This window comes from Aotus nancymaae, unplaced genomic scaffold, assembly GCF_030222135.1.
Source record: "Aotus nancymaae isolate 86718 unplaced genomic scaffold, 86718_ANA_hifiasm-v0.15.2.pri h1tg000155l, whole genome shotgun sequence".
NCBI lineage: Eukaryota > Metazoa > Chordata > Mammalia > Primates > Aotidae > Aotus > Aotus nancymaae.
This window is the reverse complement of record NW_026988570.1, coordinates 5838013-5857303: the sequence shown is the minus strand read 5'-3', so window position 1 is coordinate 5857303 and position 19291 is coordinate 5838013. Positions and strand designations below refer to the sequence as shown.

Below are 19291 nucleotides of genomic sequence, written 5' to 3'. Positions count from 1 at the left end.
GTTTAAAATTTGTTGAAAATCCAGTATCACAATTTGGGTAATCTTCACTGAACTATTTCAAATTAATTATATTCAAAGGCACTTTTTAATTAGAATTATAGGGTTCATCCATCTTTTAAGTAATTTTTAAAACTTTGTCCTGTTAAAATGTAGATTATATGGCAAAAAAAATGCCATAAGGTAAGAAACTATATCTCAAACTCCATTTAGAGTAATAGCTGATTTGTCCTTTTCCAGAAAGAAGAGAAGAATCTTCTTAATGAACCACCACATTACTTCATACACATAATTATGAGTTCATCTTTATACGACCAAGAAGATCTCATTTCATCTACTAGGTACATGAAATTAAAGCAGTCCAAATATAGAAGTCTGATAAACCAGAGCTTATGGGTAGAAAGGGACCCCTGGCAAAACTGTAACTGAGCAAGTATTTAGCTTCAGACCTTCCCTCACTTCTTCCTTTCATTGGAACCCTACTGTGGAAAATTCCAAAGCCACATCTGGCTATTTGCTCATGCATTTTTAGATACCCAGCCTATAGGTCCCAGTTTTGAAACCACTTTCTAGTGTATCTTCTTTGTAGTCTTATTACAGTGTTTATTAACGTATTAGGTTATTTTCTAATATGAGAGAGGTAATGGCCCAGAAATAGAGTATGTAGTATCAGTACAAAAGGGGCCATGCTTAGCTGTCTTCACAAAGCTAGTGTTCATTGCCTATAAGAAGAATCCAAAGGAATGAGCGAGAAATGTAAGTTGGAACATTCAGAGATAAATCATAGAAAGCAATGGAGTTTGACGTGACTCTTTAAGAATGGATAGAACTTATGCAAGTGAAAGACAATCCAAATGTGGATGACACTAGCAGCAAAATATGGACCTTAACAGTTATAGGGGACAAGGAGGAACAAAGTGCCCTGTAGACTTGTAATCTGATTAATAACTCTATCAAGAATAGTGAAAATATCTAAAATTGTGCTTAAATTTATAAAATTATACATAACTTAGAAAAGATAACATTTTTTATCTGGTAAGAAGTACTGATGATATACACAGAAAAATCTACCTAGTAATTTATTTTTTCACTCAGCATGCTGGAATTGTTTTTTGTTTTTTGTTTTTGTTTTTTGACATAACCCTATTTTGGCTCACCATTGTCTCTTTCCTCCTACATAACATGTTATTGTAACATACATAACTAATAATGTTGGAACCTCTCTATTGGTTATATCAGTGAAGTAAAAAGCAGGCATAAACAATATTAAATAAAAATAATTTTAAAGCAAGATAATACCAGGAAGCTCAAGGTTCTGATTTTCCCATGGAAACAAAATATAAGTAACTACAAACTGACTAACAAAACTTTATAACAGCTCTGGAAAACAGTCTGTGGCAACCAAATAAATAGTGAATCAAGAAAAAGCTGGCTGGGCATAGTGCATCATGCTTGTAACTCCACCTCTTTGGGAGGCCAAGGCATGAGGATTGCTTGAGGCAAGGAGTTTGAACTTAGCTTGGGCAACATAGCAAGACCCTAACTCTAATAAAATAAAGTTATACAAAATTAGCTGGAATGGTCATGTGCACCTAGTGCTAGCTACTCAGGAGGCTGAGGTGACAGGATTGCTTGAGCTCAGGAGTTTGAAGTTACAGTGAGCTATAATTTTACACTGCACTTTAGCCTAGACAACAGAGTGATACTCAGAGAGAGAGAGAGGAAAAAAAAAAGAGAAAGAAAAAGAGACAGAGAAAGGAAGGAAGGAAGGTGAAAGAGGAAGTAAGAAAAGAGAGAAAAAAGTATGAGAGAAAGAAAGGAAGGAGGAAATAAAATAGAAAAGGAAGGGAAGGAAGGGAGGGAGAGAGGTGTGAAGAAAGGGAAGGAGGAAGAAAGAGAGAAAGGTAGAAACACGTTCAAAAGAGTAAAAAAAAAAAAGTGTAGTTTAGCTTGTTCTTAGACTCAACTTCCTCCCAGCGTGGTATAACATATTCAAGAGAAAGGAGCCCAATTTACAGTGTCCTCCCTTTGGTCAAAAAAACAGAATACATCTTGTTCTGACCTATCTATGGGCTTTCTTAGGAAATTATTTTTGTTTCACCTGACTAGGAACTCAAATAGGCAATGGTGTCATCGTTTGGTTTTAAGCCTGAAAACTACAGAAAGTAGTGGATAGCTGCCGCAATTCATGAAAACTACAGGGGGACTGCAGAACCATAAACATCTTGGGCAAGAAATTATGAGAAGAGAGAGATGCTGTAGAACATCTAAGTTCCTGAGAAGGAGCAAAGAGTGACTCTTTGTGAAATTAAATCATTTAAAAGCAGCTCAGAAAAATTGGGTTTGGGGAAGCACAAACATAGGCTTGAAAGCTGCACACACAGCAAAGATCTGAAAAAGTCTGTCTTCACTTTGGACTGTCTCCAAGGTTCAAAGTCCCACTAATTAGTAAAGATTTTCCACATCAATCAGCAGACACTAGAAGAAGTGGCTTCTTTATTATTTCAAATACTCATATTTAACAAAAGACCACGAAGCATACAAAAAAAAATGGGGAAATTTAGCTCATTTGAAAGAATAAAATACCCAGAAAATGTTTCTGAAGAAGCATATCAGTTGGACCTACATGGCAAAAACTTTAAGACAACCATCTTAAATATGTTGAAGAATGTAGGTAGACAAAGAACTAAGGAAATTAGGAAATATATATATGAACAAAATTAAAATATTAAGAGTATTTATAAAAAAGAACCAAACAGAAATTCTGGTTGTGGTAGCACATTAGGGCAACTAGAGTTAATAATACTTTATTATATATTCTAAAATAACTAAAAGAGTTGGATTGGACTATTCTTAACACATAACACAAGACACAATATATGCTTGAGGTAATGGATACCCCAATTACCCTGACTTGATCATTGCACATTGTATACCTGTATTAAAACATCACATATACCCCATAAACATGTACAAGTATTGTATGCTAATAAAAATTAAAAATTAATTCTGGAGCAGAAAAATATAATACCTGAATTAAAAAATTTATTAGAGATGTTTAACAGCAAACTTGGACAGACAGAAGAAATAATCAGTGAACTTGAATGCAAGTCATTTGAAGTTGTCAAGTCTAAAGACCAAAAGGAGAAACCACTGGAAGAAAAGTGAGCAATGCCTAAGGGATTGTGAAAACACCATCAAGCAGAACAATATGCACATTATGTAAATTCCAGAAGAAGAGTTTGAGAAAGAAACAGAGGGTTTATTTTAAGAAAAAAAATGGCTGAAACTTACTAAATTTGAAGAATTATATACATACACAAATTCTAGAAGCTTAAAAAGCTTCAAGCAGAACAAACACAAAAATACCACATCGAGACACATATTAAACATTCAGAAGACAAAGAGAATCTTTAAAGTAGAAAAAGGAAAGTGATACATCATGTACAAACAACTCTCATAATATTTCTAGTGGTTTTCTCATTAGTTATAAGCCAAGAGGCAGTTGGATAGTGAAAGAAAAAAATATACGGTCAAACAAGAACTCTACATCCAGAAGAAAATGTTCTTGAAAAATGAGGAGAAATTAAGATATTCCAAGACAAGAAAAAGAGCTGTGGGAATACATTAATACTAGACCTACCTGAAAAGAAATACCAAAGAAAGTTCTTCAAGTTAAAAAGAAAAATGAAATTATACCAAACAGTATCTCAGACACATATGAGACTACGTAATTTTTAACAAATATAAATACATGAACAAATATAAAAAAAAAATTATAATTTAGCTCATACATCCACCTTTTAATTTCTAATGGATTTAAAAGACAAATGCATAAAACAGATTATAAACTTATGCAAATAGGTACAGAATATGCAAAGATACAATTTGGGACCTCAATAACATAAACTGATTATGGAGTAAATGTGTTAAAGAGTAGAGTTTTTGTATGCAATTAAGTTAATTTGGTATCAATTAAAAAACAGAATCTTAACTTTAGGATGTTATACATAATCCTTGTAGTAACCACAAAGAAAATATCCATAAAATGTACATAAAAAGAAATTAGAACTGAATCAAAATGTGTCACTAAAAAGCTCAACTAAATACAAAGGAAGACAGTAATGGAAGAAATGAAGGACAAACTGTAAGATGCAAAAAACAACAAAATGGCAAAAGAACATCTTTCTCTATTCTAATTACTTGAAGTATAACTGGGTTAAACACTTTAATCAAAAGATATAGAATGATAAAGTGGATTTCAAAAACAGAATCCAACTGTATATTATTCACAAGATATTCACTTTATATCTAAGAATACATGTAGGTTGAACGTGAAAGAATGGAAAAATATACACCTTTGCAAATAGAAACCAAAAGAGAGAAAAAAAAAAAATAGGACATTATATGATGATAATAGCATCAATTCAAATCAGGAAGAGATAATAATTAAAAACATACATAAATGGTCTCCAGCTTAATGATAATTCGACTTACAATTTTTTAACTTTATGACAGTGTGAAAGCAATACACATTCAGTACAGTATTCAATATATTATACAATATTTTTAATACTTTGTGTTAGATGATTTTGCTAAACTGCAGGGTAATGTATGTGATCTGAGCACATTTAAGGTAGGCTAGGAGAAGCTATGATGTTTAGTATGTTGGATGTGTTCAATTAATTTTCAGTGTATGGTATTTTTCATTTAAAATGGGTTTGTTGAGAAGTAACCCCATTATAAGTTAAGGAGCGTCTGTATGAACCAACATCAGAGCTCCAAAATATATAAAATAAATACTAACAGAATTGAACAGGAAATAAACAGCTCTACAATAATAGTAAAGGACTTTAATAGGCCATTTTCAATCATGGAGAGACAACTAAACAAAATAAGAAAATAGAGGGTGTTGATATAGTTTGTCTGTGTCCCCATCTAAATCTCATCTTGAATTGTTGTTCCCATAATTCCCACATGTCGTGGGAGGGACCAGGTTGAAGGTAATTGAGCCATGGGGGTAATTACCCCCATGCTGCTTTTCTCATGATGGTGAATGAGTTCTCCTGAGATCTGATGGTTTTATAAGGGGATTTTCCCCCTTTTGCTTGGCACTTCTCCTTCCTGCCACCAGGTAAAGAAGGAGGTGTTTGCTTCCCCTTTCACCATGATTGTAAGTTGCCTGAGGACTCTCCAGCCGTGTGAAACTGTGAGTCAATTAAACCTGTTTCCTTTATAAATTATCCAGTGTCAGGCAGACCTTTATAGCAGAATGAGAACAGACTAATACAGACGTGAATAACACTATATATTCATTGAATCTATCAGATATGTTTATATAAAACAATAACAAAATACACCATTTACTCAAATGTACATAGCACACATAGATAAACTGTATCTTAGGCCCCAAAATGAGTCTTCATAGATTTTAAAAGTTTGAATTTATACAAAATATATTTTTAAATTACAAGGAGACAAAACTGGAAGTCAACAGCAGAAGAAAGCCAAAACAGCTTAAAATATGTGAAAATTAAACAACATACAATATACTTATCTACTAATGGACCAAAAAAGAAATGATAAGGAAACTTACCAAACTTACCAAACTTAAGGAGTAGAACAAAAGCAATGTTAAGAGGAAAATTTATAGTTCTGAATTCTTCATTAATAAATAAGAAAGATCTTATACCAATAACCTAACTTTACACTTTAAGAAACTAGAAAAAGAACAAACTAAAAGGTATTAAGTGAAAGAAAATAATAAAGATTAGAACAGCAATAAAATAAAGAATAAAAACACAGTAGAGAAAATCAATAAAACCAAGAGTTGGTTCATTAAAAAAAAATCAACAAAATTGACAAGTCTTTAGCTAGATTGCCTAAGGAAAGAAAGACGGCCAAAATCATAAACGAAAGAGGTAAAATAGCAACTGAGTTTACAGAAATAAAAAGGATTATATGAGGGTACTATGAATAACTGTGTGTCCAACAAGTTGGATGTTCCAGATGAAATGGATAAATTCCTAGAAATACACAATCTGTCAAGACCGAATTATGCTAAATTATATTGAACAAATTTAGAAATAGTAAAGAAATTGGAACAATAACTGAAAAACCTCCTAACAAAGAAAAGCTCATGACCAGATAGTTTCACTCATGGATGTCACAAACTTTAAAGAATTAACACTAATCCCCCTCAGACTTTTCCAAAAAATTGAAAAGAGGAAGTACTTCCAAAGTCATGATGCCATCATTAGCTTATTACCAAGACCAAAGACTGCAAGAAAACACTACAGACCAATATTACTGGTGGATATTGATACAAAAATCTTCAACAAGATATTAGCCAACCAAATTCAGCAGTACATTAAAAGGTTTATAGATCACAACCAAGTTAGATTTATCCCAGGAATGCAAGCAAGTTTCAATATACAAAAACCAATAATAGGCCAGGCGCAGTTACTCATGCATATAACCCCAGCACTTTGAGAGGTTAAGACAGGCAGACTGCTCAAGCCTGAGTATTTGAGACCAGGCTGGGCAACATGGTGAAACCCCATCTCTTCAAAAAAATATATACAAAAAATAGCCAGGGGTGGCGGTGTGCACCTGTGGTCCCAGCTACTAAAGAGGCTTGGCCAGGTGAATTTATTGAGCACAGGAAGTTGAGACTGCAGTGAGCTGTGATCACACCACTTTGCTCCAACCTGGGTGACAGAATGGGACCCTATCAAAAAAGAAAAAAAAAATCAATATAATACATCACATTAACAGAATGAAAGGGAAACATACACATACATACATACACACACACACACACACCCCACACACACACCCATCTCAAATGATGCAGGAAAACTACTTGACAAAAGTTCACACTTCTACATGGATAAAAAGACTCAGCAAACCAGAAAGAGAAGGACACTACCTCAGCATTGTTAAGATCACATATGAAACATCTACAGCTAACATTGTCCTCAGGGTAAGGAAATGAAATATTTCCTCTGAGATCAAGGACAAACAAAAAACAATGACTACTTTTGCCGCTGCTTATATTTAACATAGTAGTAGAAGTGCTAGCCAGAAATATTGGGCAAGAAAAACAGGGATAGGCATTCAAATTGGAAGAGTAGAAAAGTTATTGTTTATAGATGACATGGCCACAATGTAGAAACCTCTAAAGAATACACACAAAAAATCTATTATATTTAATAAATTAATTCAGCTAATTCAGCAAAGTTGCCAGATATAAAATCAAAACAGAAAAATTAGCTGCATTCTATATACTTACAATGAACGACCTAAAGACAATTAAGGAGAAAAATCTATTTATATTAATAACAAGCAGAATAAAAAGAATATATTTAACCAAGGAATTGAAAAATGTGACTTTGTCAACTACAAAATAAGCAGAAAGATATTTCATGCTTATGGATTGCAAGGTTTAATATTGTTGAAATGTTCATTCTACTCAAAGTAATCCATAGAATCAATGGAATCTTTATCAAAATACCAAGTTTTTTTGTAGAAATAGAAAATTTATCCTAAAGTTCACTAGTGCCTCAAAGGACCTTTAATAGGAAAACAACCTTAAAATAGAACAAAGATGCAGATGTTTCATTTTCTGATTTCAAATCTTACTACAAAGCTATCATAAACAGTGTGATACTGACATAAAGATAGACTTATAGAGCAAGGACATGGAATAAAGAGCTGAGAAATAAACCCTTCCATATATGATCAAATGATTTTTGCCAAGAGAACCTAGACCATTTAGTGAGGATGGGATGTCCTTTTCCACAAGTGGTGATGGGAAAATTAGATACTCACATGCAAAAAACAAGCAAACGAAATGAAGGTGAACCCTTACCTTAAACCATATAGAAAAATAAACTCAAAATGAATCTGAGATTTAAGTATAAGAACTTAAGCAGGGTGCAGTGGCTCACGGCTGTAATCCTAGCACTTTGGGAGGCCGAGGCGGGTGGATCACGAGGTCAAGAGATCGAGACCAACCTGATCAACATGGTGAAACCCCGTCTCTACTTAAAATACAAAATAAAATTAGCTGGGCATGGTGGTGCGTGCCTGTAATCCCAGCTACTCAAGAGGCTGAGGCAGGAGAATTGCCTGAACCCAGGAGGCAGAGGTTGCCATGAGCTGAGATCACGCCATTGCACTGCAGCCTGGGTAACAAGAGTGAAACTCTATCTCAAAAAAAAAAAAAAAAAAAAAAGTATAAGAACTTAAAAAAACCTTTGTGAGGTCGGGCACGGTGGCTCACATCTGTAATCCCAGCACTTTGGGAGGCCGAGGCGAGTGAATCACGAGGTCAACAGATCGAAACCATCCTGGTCAACATGGTGAAACCCCGTCTCTACTAAAAATACAAAAAATTAGCTGGGCATGGTGGCGTGTGCCTGTAATCCCAGCTACTCAGGAGGCTGAGGCAAGAGAATTGCCTGAACCCAGGAGGCGGAGTTTGCGGTGAGCCGAGATCGCGCCATTGCGCTCCAGCGTGGGTAACAAGAGCGAAACTCTGTCTCAAAAAAAAAAAAACAAAAAAAACTTTTGTCAGAAGACATAGGAGAAAGGCTTCATGACGTTGGATTTAACAATGTTTGTTGTTGTTTTTGTTGTTATGATACTAAAAGTACAGGCAAGAGAATAATAGATATATTGTGATTCATTATAATTAAAACTTTTGTGCTTCAAAGGACACGATCAACAAAGTGAAAAGTCAACCCACGGAATGAAGGAAAATATTTGCAAATTGTACATCTAGTAAATAATTAATATTCAGAATATGAAAATAATTCCTATGACTCAACATCAGTGAGACAACCCAATTAAAAATGTCCAAAGGCAGGGAAAATGCGGCATATCTACACCATGGAATATTATGCAGTCATCAAAAATGATGAGTCTGCGTCCTTTGTAGGGACATGGATGAACCTGGAAGTTATCATTCTCAGCAAACTGACACAAGAACACAAAATCAAACACCACGTGTTCTCACTCACAGGCAGGTGTTGAACAATGAGAACACAAGGACACAGGGAGGGAAGCACTACACACTGGGGTCTGTTGGGGGAAATAGGGGAGGGACAGTGGTGGGTGGGGAGTTGGGGAGAGATAACATGGGGAGAAATGCCAAATATAGGTGAAGGGGAGGAAGGCAGCAAATCACACTGCCACGTGTGTACCTATGCAACAATCTTGCATGTTCTTCACATGTACCCCAAAACCTAAAATGCAATTTAAAAGAAAAAGAATTCAATAACCTACAAAAATTCTAATAAACCTGTATGCTAAGGATTAAAAACAAAAATGTCCAAAGGACTTGAATAGACTTGAACATAGGCAATATAATGATTTTCAGTCATTTCCCTAATCATTAAAGAAATACAAATCAAAATAACAAGATACCACTTTCAACACATTAAGATAACTAAAGAAGGAAGTAAGAGAGGGAAGGAGGGAGGGGTGAGTGGGGAAGGAGGGAGGAGTGAGTAAGGAAGGAGGGAAGGAGAGAAGGAAGGAAGGAAAGGGAGGGAAAAGAAAATAAGCACTGGTAAGGGTGTAAAGAATTGAAACTCTTGTACATCGATGGTGGGAATTTCAATAGTGCAGTCACTGTGGAAAACAGTATTGAGGGGTTCTCAAAAATTAAACATAGACTTACCCTATGATCAAGCAATTCTACTTTTTTGTACATACTCATAATAATTAAAAGCAAGGACTGAAACAGATATTTGTACACCATTTTTCACCATAGACAAATCCCAATGTCCACTGACAGATGAGTAAATAAACGTGTTATAAATATTCAATGTTATAAATATTCAGCTTTAAAGGAAGGATATTATGATGCACACTACCAGATGCATCAATAGCACAGTCAAAAAGCATAGAGACAGAAAGTAGAAAAGTGGTTTCCAGGGGAGGAGGAAAGAGGGAAATTAGGTTTTAATGTTTAATCGGCATAGAGTTTCAGTTAAGAAAGATGAAAAAGTTCTGGAGCTGGATGATGATAATGGTTGCACAGCACTGTAAATGTACTTAATGCTACAGAACTATACACTTAAAATGGTTAAAATTGTAAATTTAATGTGTGTATAACCACAATTGTAAAAGTAGGGGAAAAAGTCAGTCAGAAATCATTTTGATTTGATTTGGAATCTCAGTGAATAATATACTATTTCAGGTTTCTTTCCATATGAAGAGTAACTGTTCTTTTGCTTAACCAGTAAGTTCTTCATTTATTAAATATACCTAAAGTGATGCTCTTTTTTCTTTTGTTTTAGGGAGGATGAAGATTGTTACTCAGAGTCAAGTGCTGAAATATTAGAAGGTTGGATTCTTTTTTCTGAAATTAGAGAGTGTTCAAAAGGAAATGTTGTTTACTACTTTGATAATTTTTTTTAGTCATCAAACTAAAAACTATTCCCTATCTAAGGTCCTCCTCTGTTTATTTCTGGCTCAATCCATTCCAATTACCCTAACCTCCTTGCTGTTCCTCAAACATTTTCTACATTAACGGCCCTTGGATTTGCTGAGCCTCCTGTAGTACTCTCTCACCTGGATCTGCATATCAGATCTTGGCTCAAATGTCACTTTCTCAGTGAGGTCTTCTCTGATCACACTCTGAAACTGCAACTTAATTCTGATTATGGTGCTACCTATCCCAGTTCTTTGCTTTACTGCATAGCACTTTCTGTTTATTGTGTATTTTAATTGTTTTTTGACTATCTCTCCAGAATGTAAGTCTCATAAAGGTGGAGATTTATGTCTGTTCACAGCTGTATCACCAAGAGCCTAACACAGTGCATGGTTTATAGTAGATACAGGCATTTAATGAGATAGGAGAGACTATGAGAGGAACCAAAGGTGAAGGAGGAGCACACGATTTCTTTTTTGGTTATGTGAGTTTGAGATATCCTTTAGACCTTTAAGTTGAGTTGTTACGTAAGCAATTGTGTATTTAAGTCTGAAATTCAGTGGAAAGATCAAGGCCAGATATATGCATTCCTAATTCATAGAATATACAATAAAATCTCAAATAACTTAAATCTGAACATCTGGGTCCCACAAATATCAGGAATATTTCTCTGCTGCTTCATCGAAATAACTTCATAGTTTTTCTGGGGAGTTGGATGCCCGTATACCCTAGAAACTTAAAAACATATGTTTGGAATCATGGCCCTTGTAGAAAACCCAAATGTCCTCAATCATGTAAAACAAAGTTTGTTCAATTATGTGCAATATAGATACAAACATTTTTTAGGAAGATTATCAAGCAACAGTGAAATCTTACCAATTTTATCATATAATTTAATCACTTCTCATATTTGAGCTGATTGATATTTTACTATTACTTTTTTTTAGAACCCATATTGGCCCAAAGGGTATTTTAGATAGTTATTCCTTTATCTGCATATTCCTTTTGTTGGCTTTTGATGAGTGTAGCTATATAAAATGCATAGTGTTTTCTTATATGATATCTCAGTGGCCGCTTGTGAGATAGCCACGGAAGACAGTCTCATTCCCATATATGTATGAGAAAACGGAGTCAGAGAAGTTAGATGTTCAATGTTCACAAAGCTCTAAGCAACGAAGCAAAGATTCAAATACAGGTTTTCTGTCTTAGCAGGTTAGCTGCTTCCCTAGCAGTGGGTTGTTGTGAAGCTTCTCTCAGTGTCATTTCTAGCTCCTTGACTGAATTTCTTTCACTGATATATTGACCTACTCAGGCAACTTTTGGTTCTGTAGATTCCACCAAATTTCCTCCAGGCATTGCCTCAAAGCTCTCCTGATTGTTCCAAAAGTTACAATTTAATAATATCAGTACTCTCCTCTTTATTGTAATGATCTGCTTTTAAGTATGTACAGAAAGTGGTAGAGCTGGAAGCGCTATTAAGAATCGTCTATAATCTCTCATTTTACAGGTAAACAAAGAGGCTTATAGGGATTGAATGGTTGTGCATAGATATATAACTGCTAAGTTATAGAGCTTGCCTCTACCACTATGTTACATTTCTTCTTTCTTTCTTTCTTTCCTCTTTCTTTCTTTGTCTCTTTCTTTCTTCTTTCTCTTTCTTTGTCTCTTTCTTTCTCTCTTTTCTTTCTTTCTTCTTGAGACAGATTTTTGCTCTTTTTGTCCAGGTGGGAGTGCAATGGCACAATCTTGGCTCACTGCAACCTCTGTATTCTTGGTTCAAGTGATTCTCCTGCCTCAGCCTCCCGAGTAGCTGGGATTACAGGTGCCCACCACCATGCCCAGCTAATTTTTGTATTTTTTTTTTAGTAGAGACGGGGTTTCACCACGTTGGCCAGGTGGTCTCAAACTTCTGACCTCAGGTGATCCACCTACTTGGGCCTCCCAAAGTGGTGGCCTAAAATGAAGCCACCACTCCCGGCCTCATCTTTCATAATTTCTAACTGAAGGGATAAGACATGCCCCAGCATTCTACGGCTCTCACCCATTTCACTGTTGTTCTCAGTACACTTAAAATAACAACTTCTTCCATCTGCCTAAATTATATGATTGTTTGGTGAAACATAGTAATATGATCAGATTTGTGTCAACAAATATATATGCCTCAGAAAGAGACTATTTTACTTTTTTTTTTTTTAAATCTCTACAGAAAGTTCTCAGGAACAAAAGCCAGAGAATAGAAGCAGTGTTGAGGTAAGTATTTTAAATTATCCTTAATTGGAATGTATTGGGACCTAGTTAAGCACAATTCGGTTTTCATAGTCAGGGACTGTGTGGTGTGATTTGTAGTATATCAGGAAGCATTCTCCTGTTCACAATTTCTTACACCCTGTTCTCTCTCCCTAGCTGAGGCCTGTCCCTGGTATATTAAAATATCCTAACAAAATCTTTGGGTTAAGTCAGCATTCCTTGTTTAAGTGCACCAAATAATACACTGGTTTTTCCTAGCATCTAAGTACAATTTCGTTTATTAGCTCTGTTGCAACAGTCTCTAGAAAGAGCCTAGAAGAAAAAAGTTTTCACAGATAATGTGATGATATAGCCTAAGTTGAGAATTAATACTTTACATTGTCTCTGCCCCATTTGATTCCTCAAGTATCTTGTTTACAATAACTTAATACATGAGCACACTTAAGTCTTCTTGGAAGAACTATGGTAAAACTCTTGTAGTAATATCTGCTGCTCTTTACCTGATATAGACACTGCACATTCCTTTTATATTTCATGTATTTAAGCCTTATTTTATTGATTTTTAGCAGATGACATTTTTTCAATCACCTGCCCCAGGCTATTTTATGCCTCTCTGGGACAATTGCTGCTCCTGTACTTAAAACTGATAAGGGTCTACAGAGTAAAGCTAATATTGGAGACACAATCCCAGCACTGTCAGGTCCACAGAGCCACTTTATTGCTACCAACTTTGCAGTGGCTAAGACTTCAATAAAATAAAATTTGGGGTTACAAAGTGATCATCATTTCTCTCCCCTTATCATTACATCATTTTTCAGAAAAGGGTTTTTAACTTTTGTCAATTCAATCAAAGGATAGAGGGGGAAGACAGAGCTGAGATTTTTCATGAGTTAATATGGTTGAACCACTGACCTTCATTTCGTGTTAGCCAAGGCCTGCATTCATAACAAGGGTCAATCTTAGGCATCTTACTTCACAAAAACTATGAGCCTCAGTCTCGGTGAGCAATTATTTGAGATTGCAGAGCACAGATATATTTTATGGAAGGTGCTATAGTGATATATATAGGTATATCTAGTGGATTTGAGGATTTATTGGTATATCTAGTGTTTAGTGTCTAGTGAAAGACTCAGTTTGTATTTCGATTTGCTTTGGCAGTTTATCATCATCTTTGAAAGATCCAAGGATGTTGACAATGCAAATTCTTCAAACATTTCAGGTACAAAATGAACTATTTTAGCAACTGGTATAATTAAGCTCTCAATTGTATGATTTTGAATTTAGGATTTGTGATTACTATCCTGGAAATGAGTGGCTCTCCCCTTGCATATTACCAAAATGGGATTGAAAGAATATTCTTACTGTTTGTACAAATGCCAATTTGCAGTAAATTACGTAGTTCTCTATCTGTACACCAAGGCAACAATGGATAATTTAACTAAAATGTGTCAGGCACCAGCTAGCCACATTTCATTTAAAGAAAAAAAATGAGAATCATTAAAGAGAAAAATGACAATAGGTTTCCAAGGTTACCCCCCAGCTAATGATCGGCAGAGCTATGTTTCAAATCCCAGTCTCATGTAGCATCGTCATTGTCTACACACTCAAATGGTCGTAAGAGTAAGGAAGGTACTATGAACAACAGCAGCAGGTTGAGCAGGGGCATGAGGCTCATGGGAGATGGCATGCTGCCTTCGCAGGAGGGAGCTGCTACTCAGCTACCATCACTGGTATGCTAGATTGTTCCAAGTTCTTACAATTTTTCCAAAGAATCTGGGTATAAAAATTTTATATGTAAGTTTATAACCTTTGAGTATCATTTACTACAATCAAGAAAATATGCAATTTTAGTGGCCCTATTAAAACTTATGAAGTATCAGAAAAGTACATAAATGATTATTTCTTTACCTATAAAATAACAATTTTGTTAAAGTAATATGATTATATTTTTTAAAGCCTCATGCTGAATAAATGGTGCAAAAAAAAATCCAAATAGAAACTCTTTTATTACCTACATAATCCTGTCTCATATGACATAAAGAACCACTTGGGATCAATCAATGGAAAATTTACTCAAAGTAGATGAGAATTTATAGTATTTTTAATGTACTTCTACCTTCTCTTGAGCATTCTTAAGTAGGTGTCCACACTGAATAGAGCTGAAAGTTATGTTCCCATTTAACTCATTAGACATTTTCAGAGTGTTCTGCTGGGAAAAGAGAAGTGAACTTTGCATACCTGACTAAAGATGTCTCATAGGACAGTAGGCATAATGATGCCATGAGTGTCAGAAAGCCTGGACCCTATTCCCAGCTGGGTCACTGTTTACTCATATAACCTTAGGCAAGGTATTTGACATCAGCATCCAAAAATAAAGATATTCTTCTTGTTTACTTTGTCCACAGAAACTCCCAAGCCCAACGTCTCCAAACGAGGATGTAAAATGCTGACAAAAATGTCTTCAGCTTTGTCGAAGGTGTTTTCTCGAAATAATACCAATATTTCCAGATCTTCTTCACCAACTCACCATCATGAGGACTAAAGCTTTTGTACCTGATATAAGTATGGTCACTTCTCTTAAAAAATAAAATGATTTTTAAAGCATAGTACAGTGTCTTGTAAGATGATTCCTGTACTACTGAAAATAAAAGCAAATAGTGTAAGAGGGGCCAGGTAAAAGAGAGGTTTGATGTGGGTAACCCCCCATCTAGGCACCAAGGAAGGAGAGCTAAGCAGATTCCCAGCACAATTAGTGCCTGAAGAATATTTTAGTTTATAGTGTTACTACTCAGTTATTTCCTTTTATATTATCCTTTATATATAATCATATATTAGTTTATAGAATGAGTGCCTGAAGAATATCTTACTACTCAATCATTTCCATATAATATATATGTGTGTATATATACATATATATATGATTATATCTTAGTTCACTTAGTTCATAGAGAACTGCCTAGAGCAGACATGGCACAGGGCATGAATTAAGGAATAAGCAGCTTATAGTCGGAGGAATGTCTGTAGCAGACATGATGCAGAGCATGATTTAAGGGAAAAACAGTTATACCAGGACAAGAATCCATGGCCCAGGTGACAGTGTTCAGTATCGTAAAGATACCCACTGTATGGCAGGCTTGGGGCGAGAGCCACTCCTCCTGATAAAGGAGTTGTAGTACCTTGTGTCTAGCTCTTGTGGAATGCTGCCCTCAGACTGGCAATCCCATGAGCGACCGAGGGCTTAAAACCCCTCCAGCATAATCATGCCTTGGTGACTGTGAACTTTATCAGCTCTTGTCACTGTGCTAGCTCAAAAGCATCGTCCTATAGAAATCATTGGAAGCTGCCAGCAGGTGGCGGTAGACCCTGTCAGCTCTGTCACTGCTGTGTGACTCAAACATCCTCCTATAGTCTTAGAAGTAGCATGCCCATAAATAAGAGATATTGCATACTGCACCCTCTTCACTGCGCACGGCCCACCTCCTTGCCTCGGTGACCTAATAGGAGTGGACTCCTTGCTGTGCACTGCCTACCTCCTAGCCTACCTAGGTGACCTAATGGGAGTGGACCCCTTGTTTATTGCTCATGACCCTATCACTACCCTTAAAGATGACCTCACTCACTACCCTGCCCCCTAACCTATGCCCAATAAATACAGATACTTCTGGACGTTTGGGGCCTTGCCTGTCTCCACTTACAGGTGGCGTGGCCCCCCTGAGCCCAGCTGCACTTTCTTTGTCCTTTTGTGCCCTGTCTCTTTATTTCTCAGATCATGTGCCTCAGCACAGTGATGGGGACACCCCATGAACCAGTGGGGCTCTGGCCCTACAGTTAAACAAATGCTTTGGATATGCATTTTGGTATAAGAAATATTAATAATTAGTATTACCCGTGTGCCATGAGAGTAACTGACTAATTAGTAAACTAGACAACTCACAATACCCACCAGGAAATGCACATTGATTTCTCCTATTAAATTTTAGAGGACGTTGTTACCAGGATAGTTATTAAATTGAGATGAAAACCAAGCTGAAAATGAAACTATGTAATTGATCAGCTTACTGTTAAAGGCATATTTAGATACTCAAATAAAATAATTTATACCAGATAAACTTTTTCCATCTGCAAGGAAAGTTAGTTTAGTTTGTGGCTCCCAGGCAAAATGATCAAACTCTAAATAAAGCACCATTTGAAAGTAAGTGATAACTGTATATAATTCCATATATGCATAAAATGGCCCCTGTGATTAAAAAAAAAAGATAAATCATTGCAAGTAAGGTACCTCTTGTGGATAAAATATGAATCATGAAATCATTGGTCAATAAAGTTATTAAACCATTCTCAGAAATATTAGACAGGAATAGAAATCAAGATCCATTTGTAAAAACAAAAAGTAATAGGAAAAATTTAGTAAGATGGCTAGCTAGTGCAGTGATAAAAGAATTTTTTTTTTTTAATTAGCTGAACTTGCCACTGAAATCAGCATCGTTAGATGCTCTGAAATCAGGACTGATGGTGTTTCCAGCCATTATGGCAATTTGAGCTCATAAATGAACACTTATAAACAAAACAAACTCATGTTTTATTATACAAAAAATAATCGTTTCTTGATTCAGAACCCATATACCTGATGGACTCTCTATCTTGTGTCAAGAAGCTAGGAATTCTCAACTGAGACAGTAAATAACATGTCATAGTATTACAATGCCTTACAGATTGTACATTGTATATAATGTAATTAAATATATAAAATACAATGACTTTATGGTCCCAAGCCTTATCCCTTACTAGTTGGGAGAACTTCAGCAAGTTCTCTGAATTATAGCTTATGCATCTGTAAAATGGAGCTAAGAATACCTTAGTATTGGTGGTTTTAAAATAAGTCCTCTAATCCAAGCACTTTGGAGGCCAAGGTGGGCAGATCACCTGAGGTCAGGAGTTCAAGACCAGCCTGACCAACATGGTGAAACCTCATCTTTATATTAATTTTTAAAAAACTAATAGTAAGTCCTCAAGGCCAGGCATGGTGGCTAACGCCTGTAATCCCAGTGCTTTGGGAGGCCGAGGCAGGTGGATCACCTGAGGTCAGGGGTTCAAGACCAGCCCGACCAACATGGTGAAACCCTGTCTCTATTTAAAAAAAAAAAAAGAAGTCTTCAAATTCTTTGACGCTCTTTCCCATCAAAAGACGGAAACTTATTCTCTTCCCTTTAAACATGGGCCAGGCTTAGTCATTCACTTGCAAGGAACTGAAGGCAAGACTGGTGCAGTGGCTCATGCCTGTAATCCCAGCACTTAGGGAGGCCGAGGAGTGCAGATCACCTGAAGTCAGGAGTTCGAGACCAGCCTGGCCAACATGGTGAAACTCCATCTCTACTAACAAAAATTAGCCGGGTATGGCAGCAGGCACCTATAATCCCAGCTACTCAGGAGGCTGAGACAGGAGAATCACTTGAACCCAGGAGGCAAAGGTTGCAGTGACCTTGGTCACACCACTGCACTCCAGCCTATGTGACAGAGTGAGACTCAATGTCAGAAAAAACAAACAAAACAAAAAAAGAAAAACATGGTCCAAAAATAAAGTGAGTTTATTTTTGGGTGTGACTATGAAACTGTTTGCTGAGACCTCAGAAAGTCTACAAGGTGTTGCTTCATAGGCCCTTTCAAGCAGACAAAAGGCCTGGCATTTTTTTTGTTTGTTTGCTTTTTCCTTCTTTATTTTTTTTCAACACACCATTGCTGGCTTGAAAGGCCTACAAATCTCAAGGGTGTCATTGGACCACAGCTTTAGGAGGAGAGAGAGAAGGGCTAGAGGAGATTTATTGGTATGGATTTTGCTTAACAGGGTTAGTTATAAATTGATTAACAAGAGGATTTTATATATATATATATATATTTAAAAGAATTAGAATTAAACTGAAAGGGACATTCAGGCCTTTGGATTCCAGACTTCTAAGAACAGAAAGCAGTCTAAAAAGACTGTCACTCAACTGCAAACATGGGCTATTTTTTTTTTTTTTTTTTTTTTTTTTGGAGACAGAGTTTCATTCTTATTGCCCAGGCTGGAGTGCAATGGCATCGTCTCGGCTCACCGCAACCTCCACGTCCTGGGTACAAGCAATTCTGCCTCATCCTCCCAAGTAGCTGGGATTACAGGCATGTGCCACCATGTTGGCTAATTTTGTATTTTTAGTAGAGACAAGAGTTCTCCATGTTGATAAGGCTGGTCTCGAACTCCTGACCTGAGGTGATCTGCAACATGGGTTACTTTTAATGGAAAAGGAAGAATGGCTCTCAAAGTTGGATGGAGAGCCCAGTGGTTGGAACCAAAAGCACGGTGGACAACTTCCAGATGTAGGACCGAGCCCCATCAAGAAACTGGCAACATAATCCACAGCTGGATATCAGAATCCCTGTGTGCCAGTGGTATGTGCTTCACTTTCCCGACTTTTTGAACAGAAGCATCTACAGCGATGATCCTGTGCTTGTTCCACTATTGTACAATATGTTGGATGCAGCGGGCAGATAGGCAGCTTGTCTTGATTCACGGGTCTTCAGGTGGAGAGGAACTGTACTGCGAAGCTCTACTCCAGGAACAGCACCCAA

The 19291-nt window shown here is 36.3% G+C and overlaps 1 protein-coding gene across 10 annotated transcripts in view; it reads left to right on the top strand.

Moving 5' to 3' along the window:
- LOC135272934 (fibrous sheath-interacting protein 2-like) overlaps positions 1 to 15294 on the top strand; it is a 32113-nt gene extending 16819 nt beyond the window's left edge. For 8 of the 10 annotated variants that reach the window (XM_064371664.1, XM_064371665.1, XM_064371663.1 and 5 more), the window contains 5 exons: positions 238 to 338; positions 10308 to 10354; positions 12648 to 12691; positions 13847 to 13907; positions 15094 to 15294. In XM_064371664.1, coding sequence (XP_064227734.1) covers positions 238 to 338; positions 10308 to 10354; positions 12648 to 12691; positions 13847 to 13907; positions 15094 to 15230 — 390 coding nt within the window. In that variant the 3' untranslated portion in view covers positions 15231 to 15294. The remainder of the gene's footprint in view (positions 1 to 237; positions 339 to 10307; positions 10355 to 12647; positions 12692 to 13846; positions 13908 to 15093) is intronic. The other 2 variants (XR_010340845.1, XM_064371666.1) reach the window with 1 other exon arrangement.
- The last annotated feature ends 3997 nt before the right edge of the window (positions 15295 to 19291 follow it).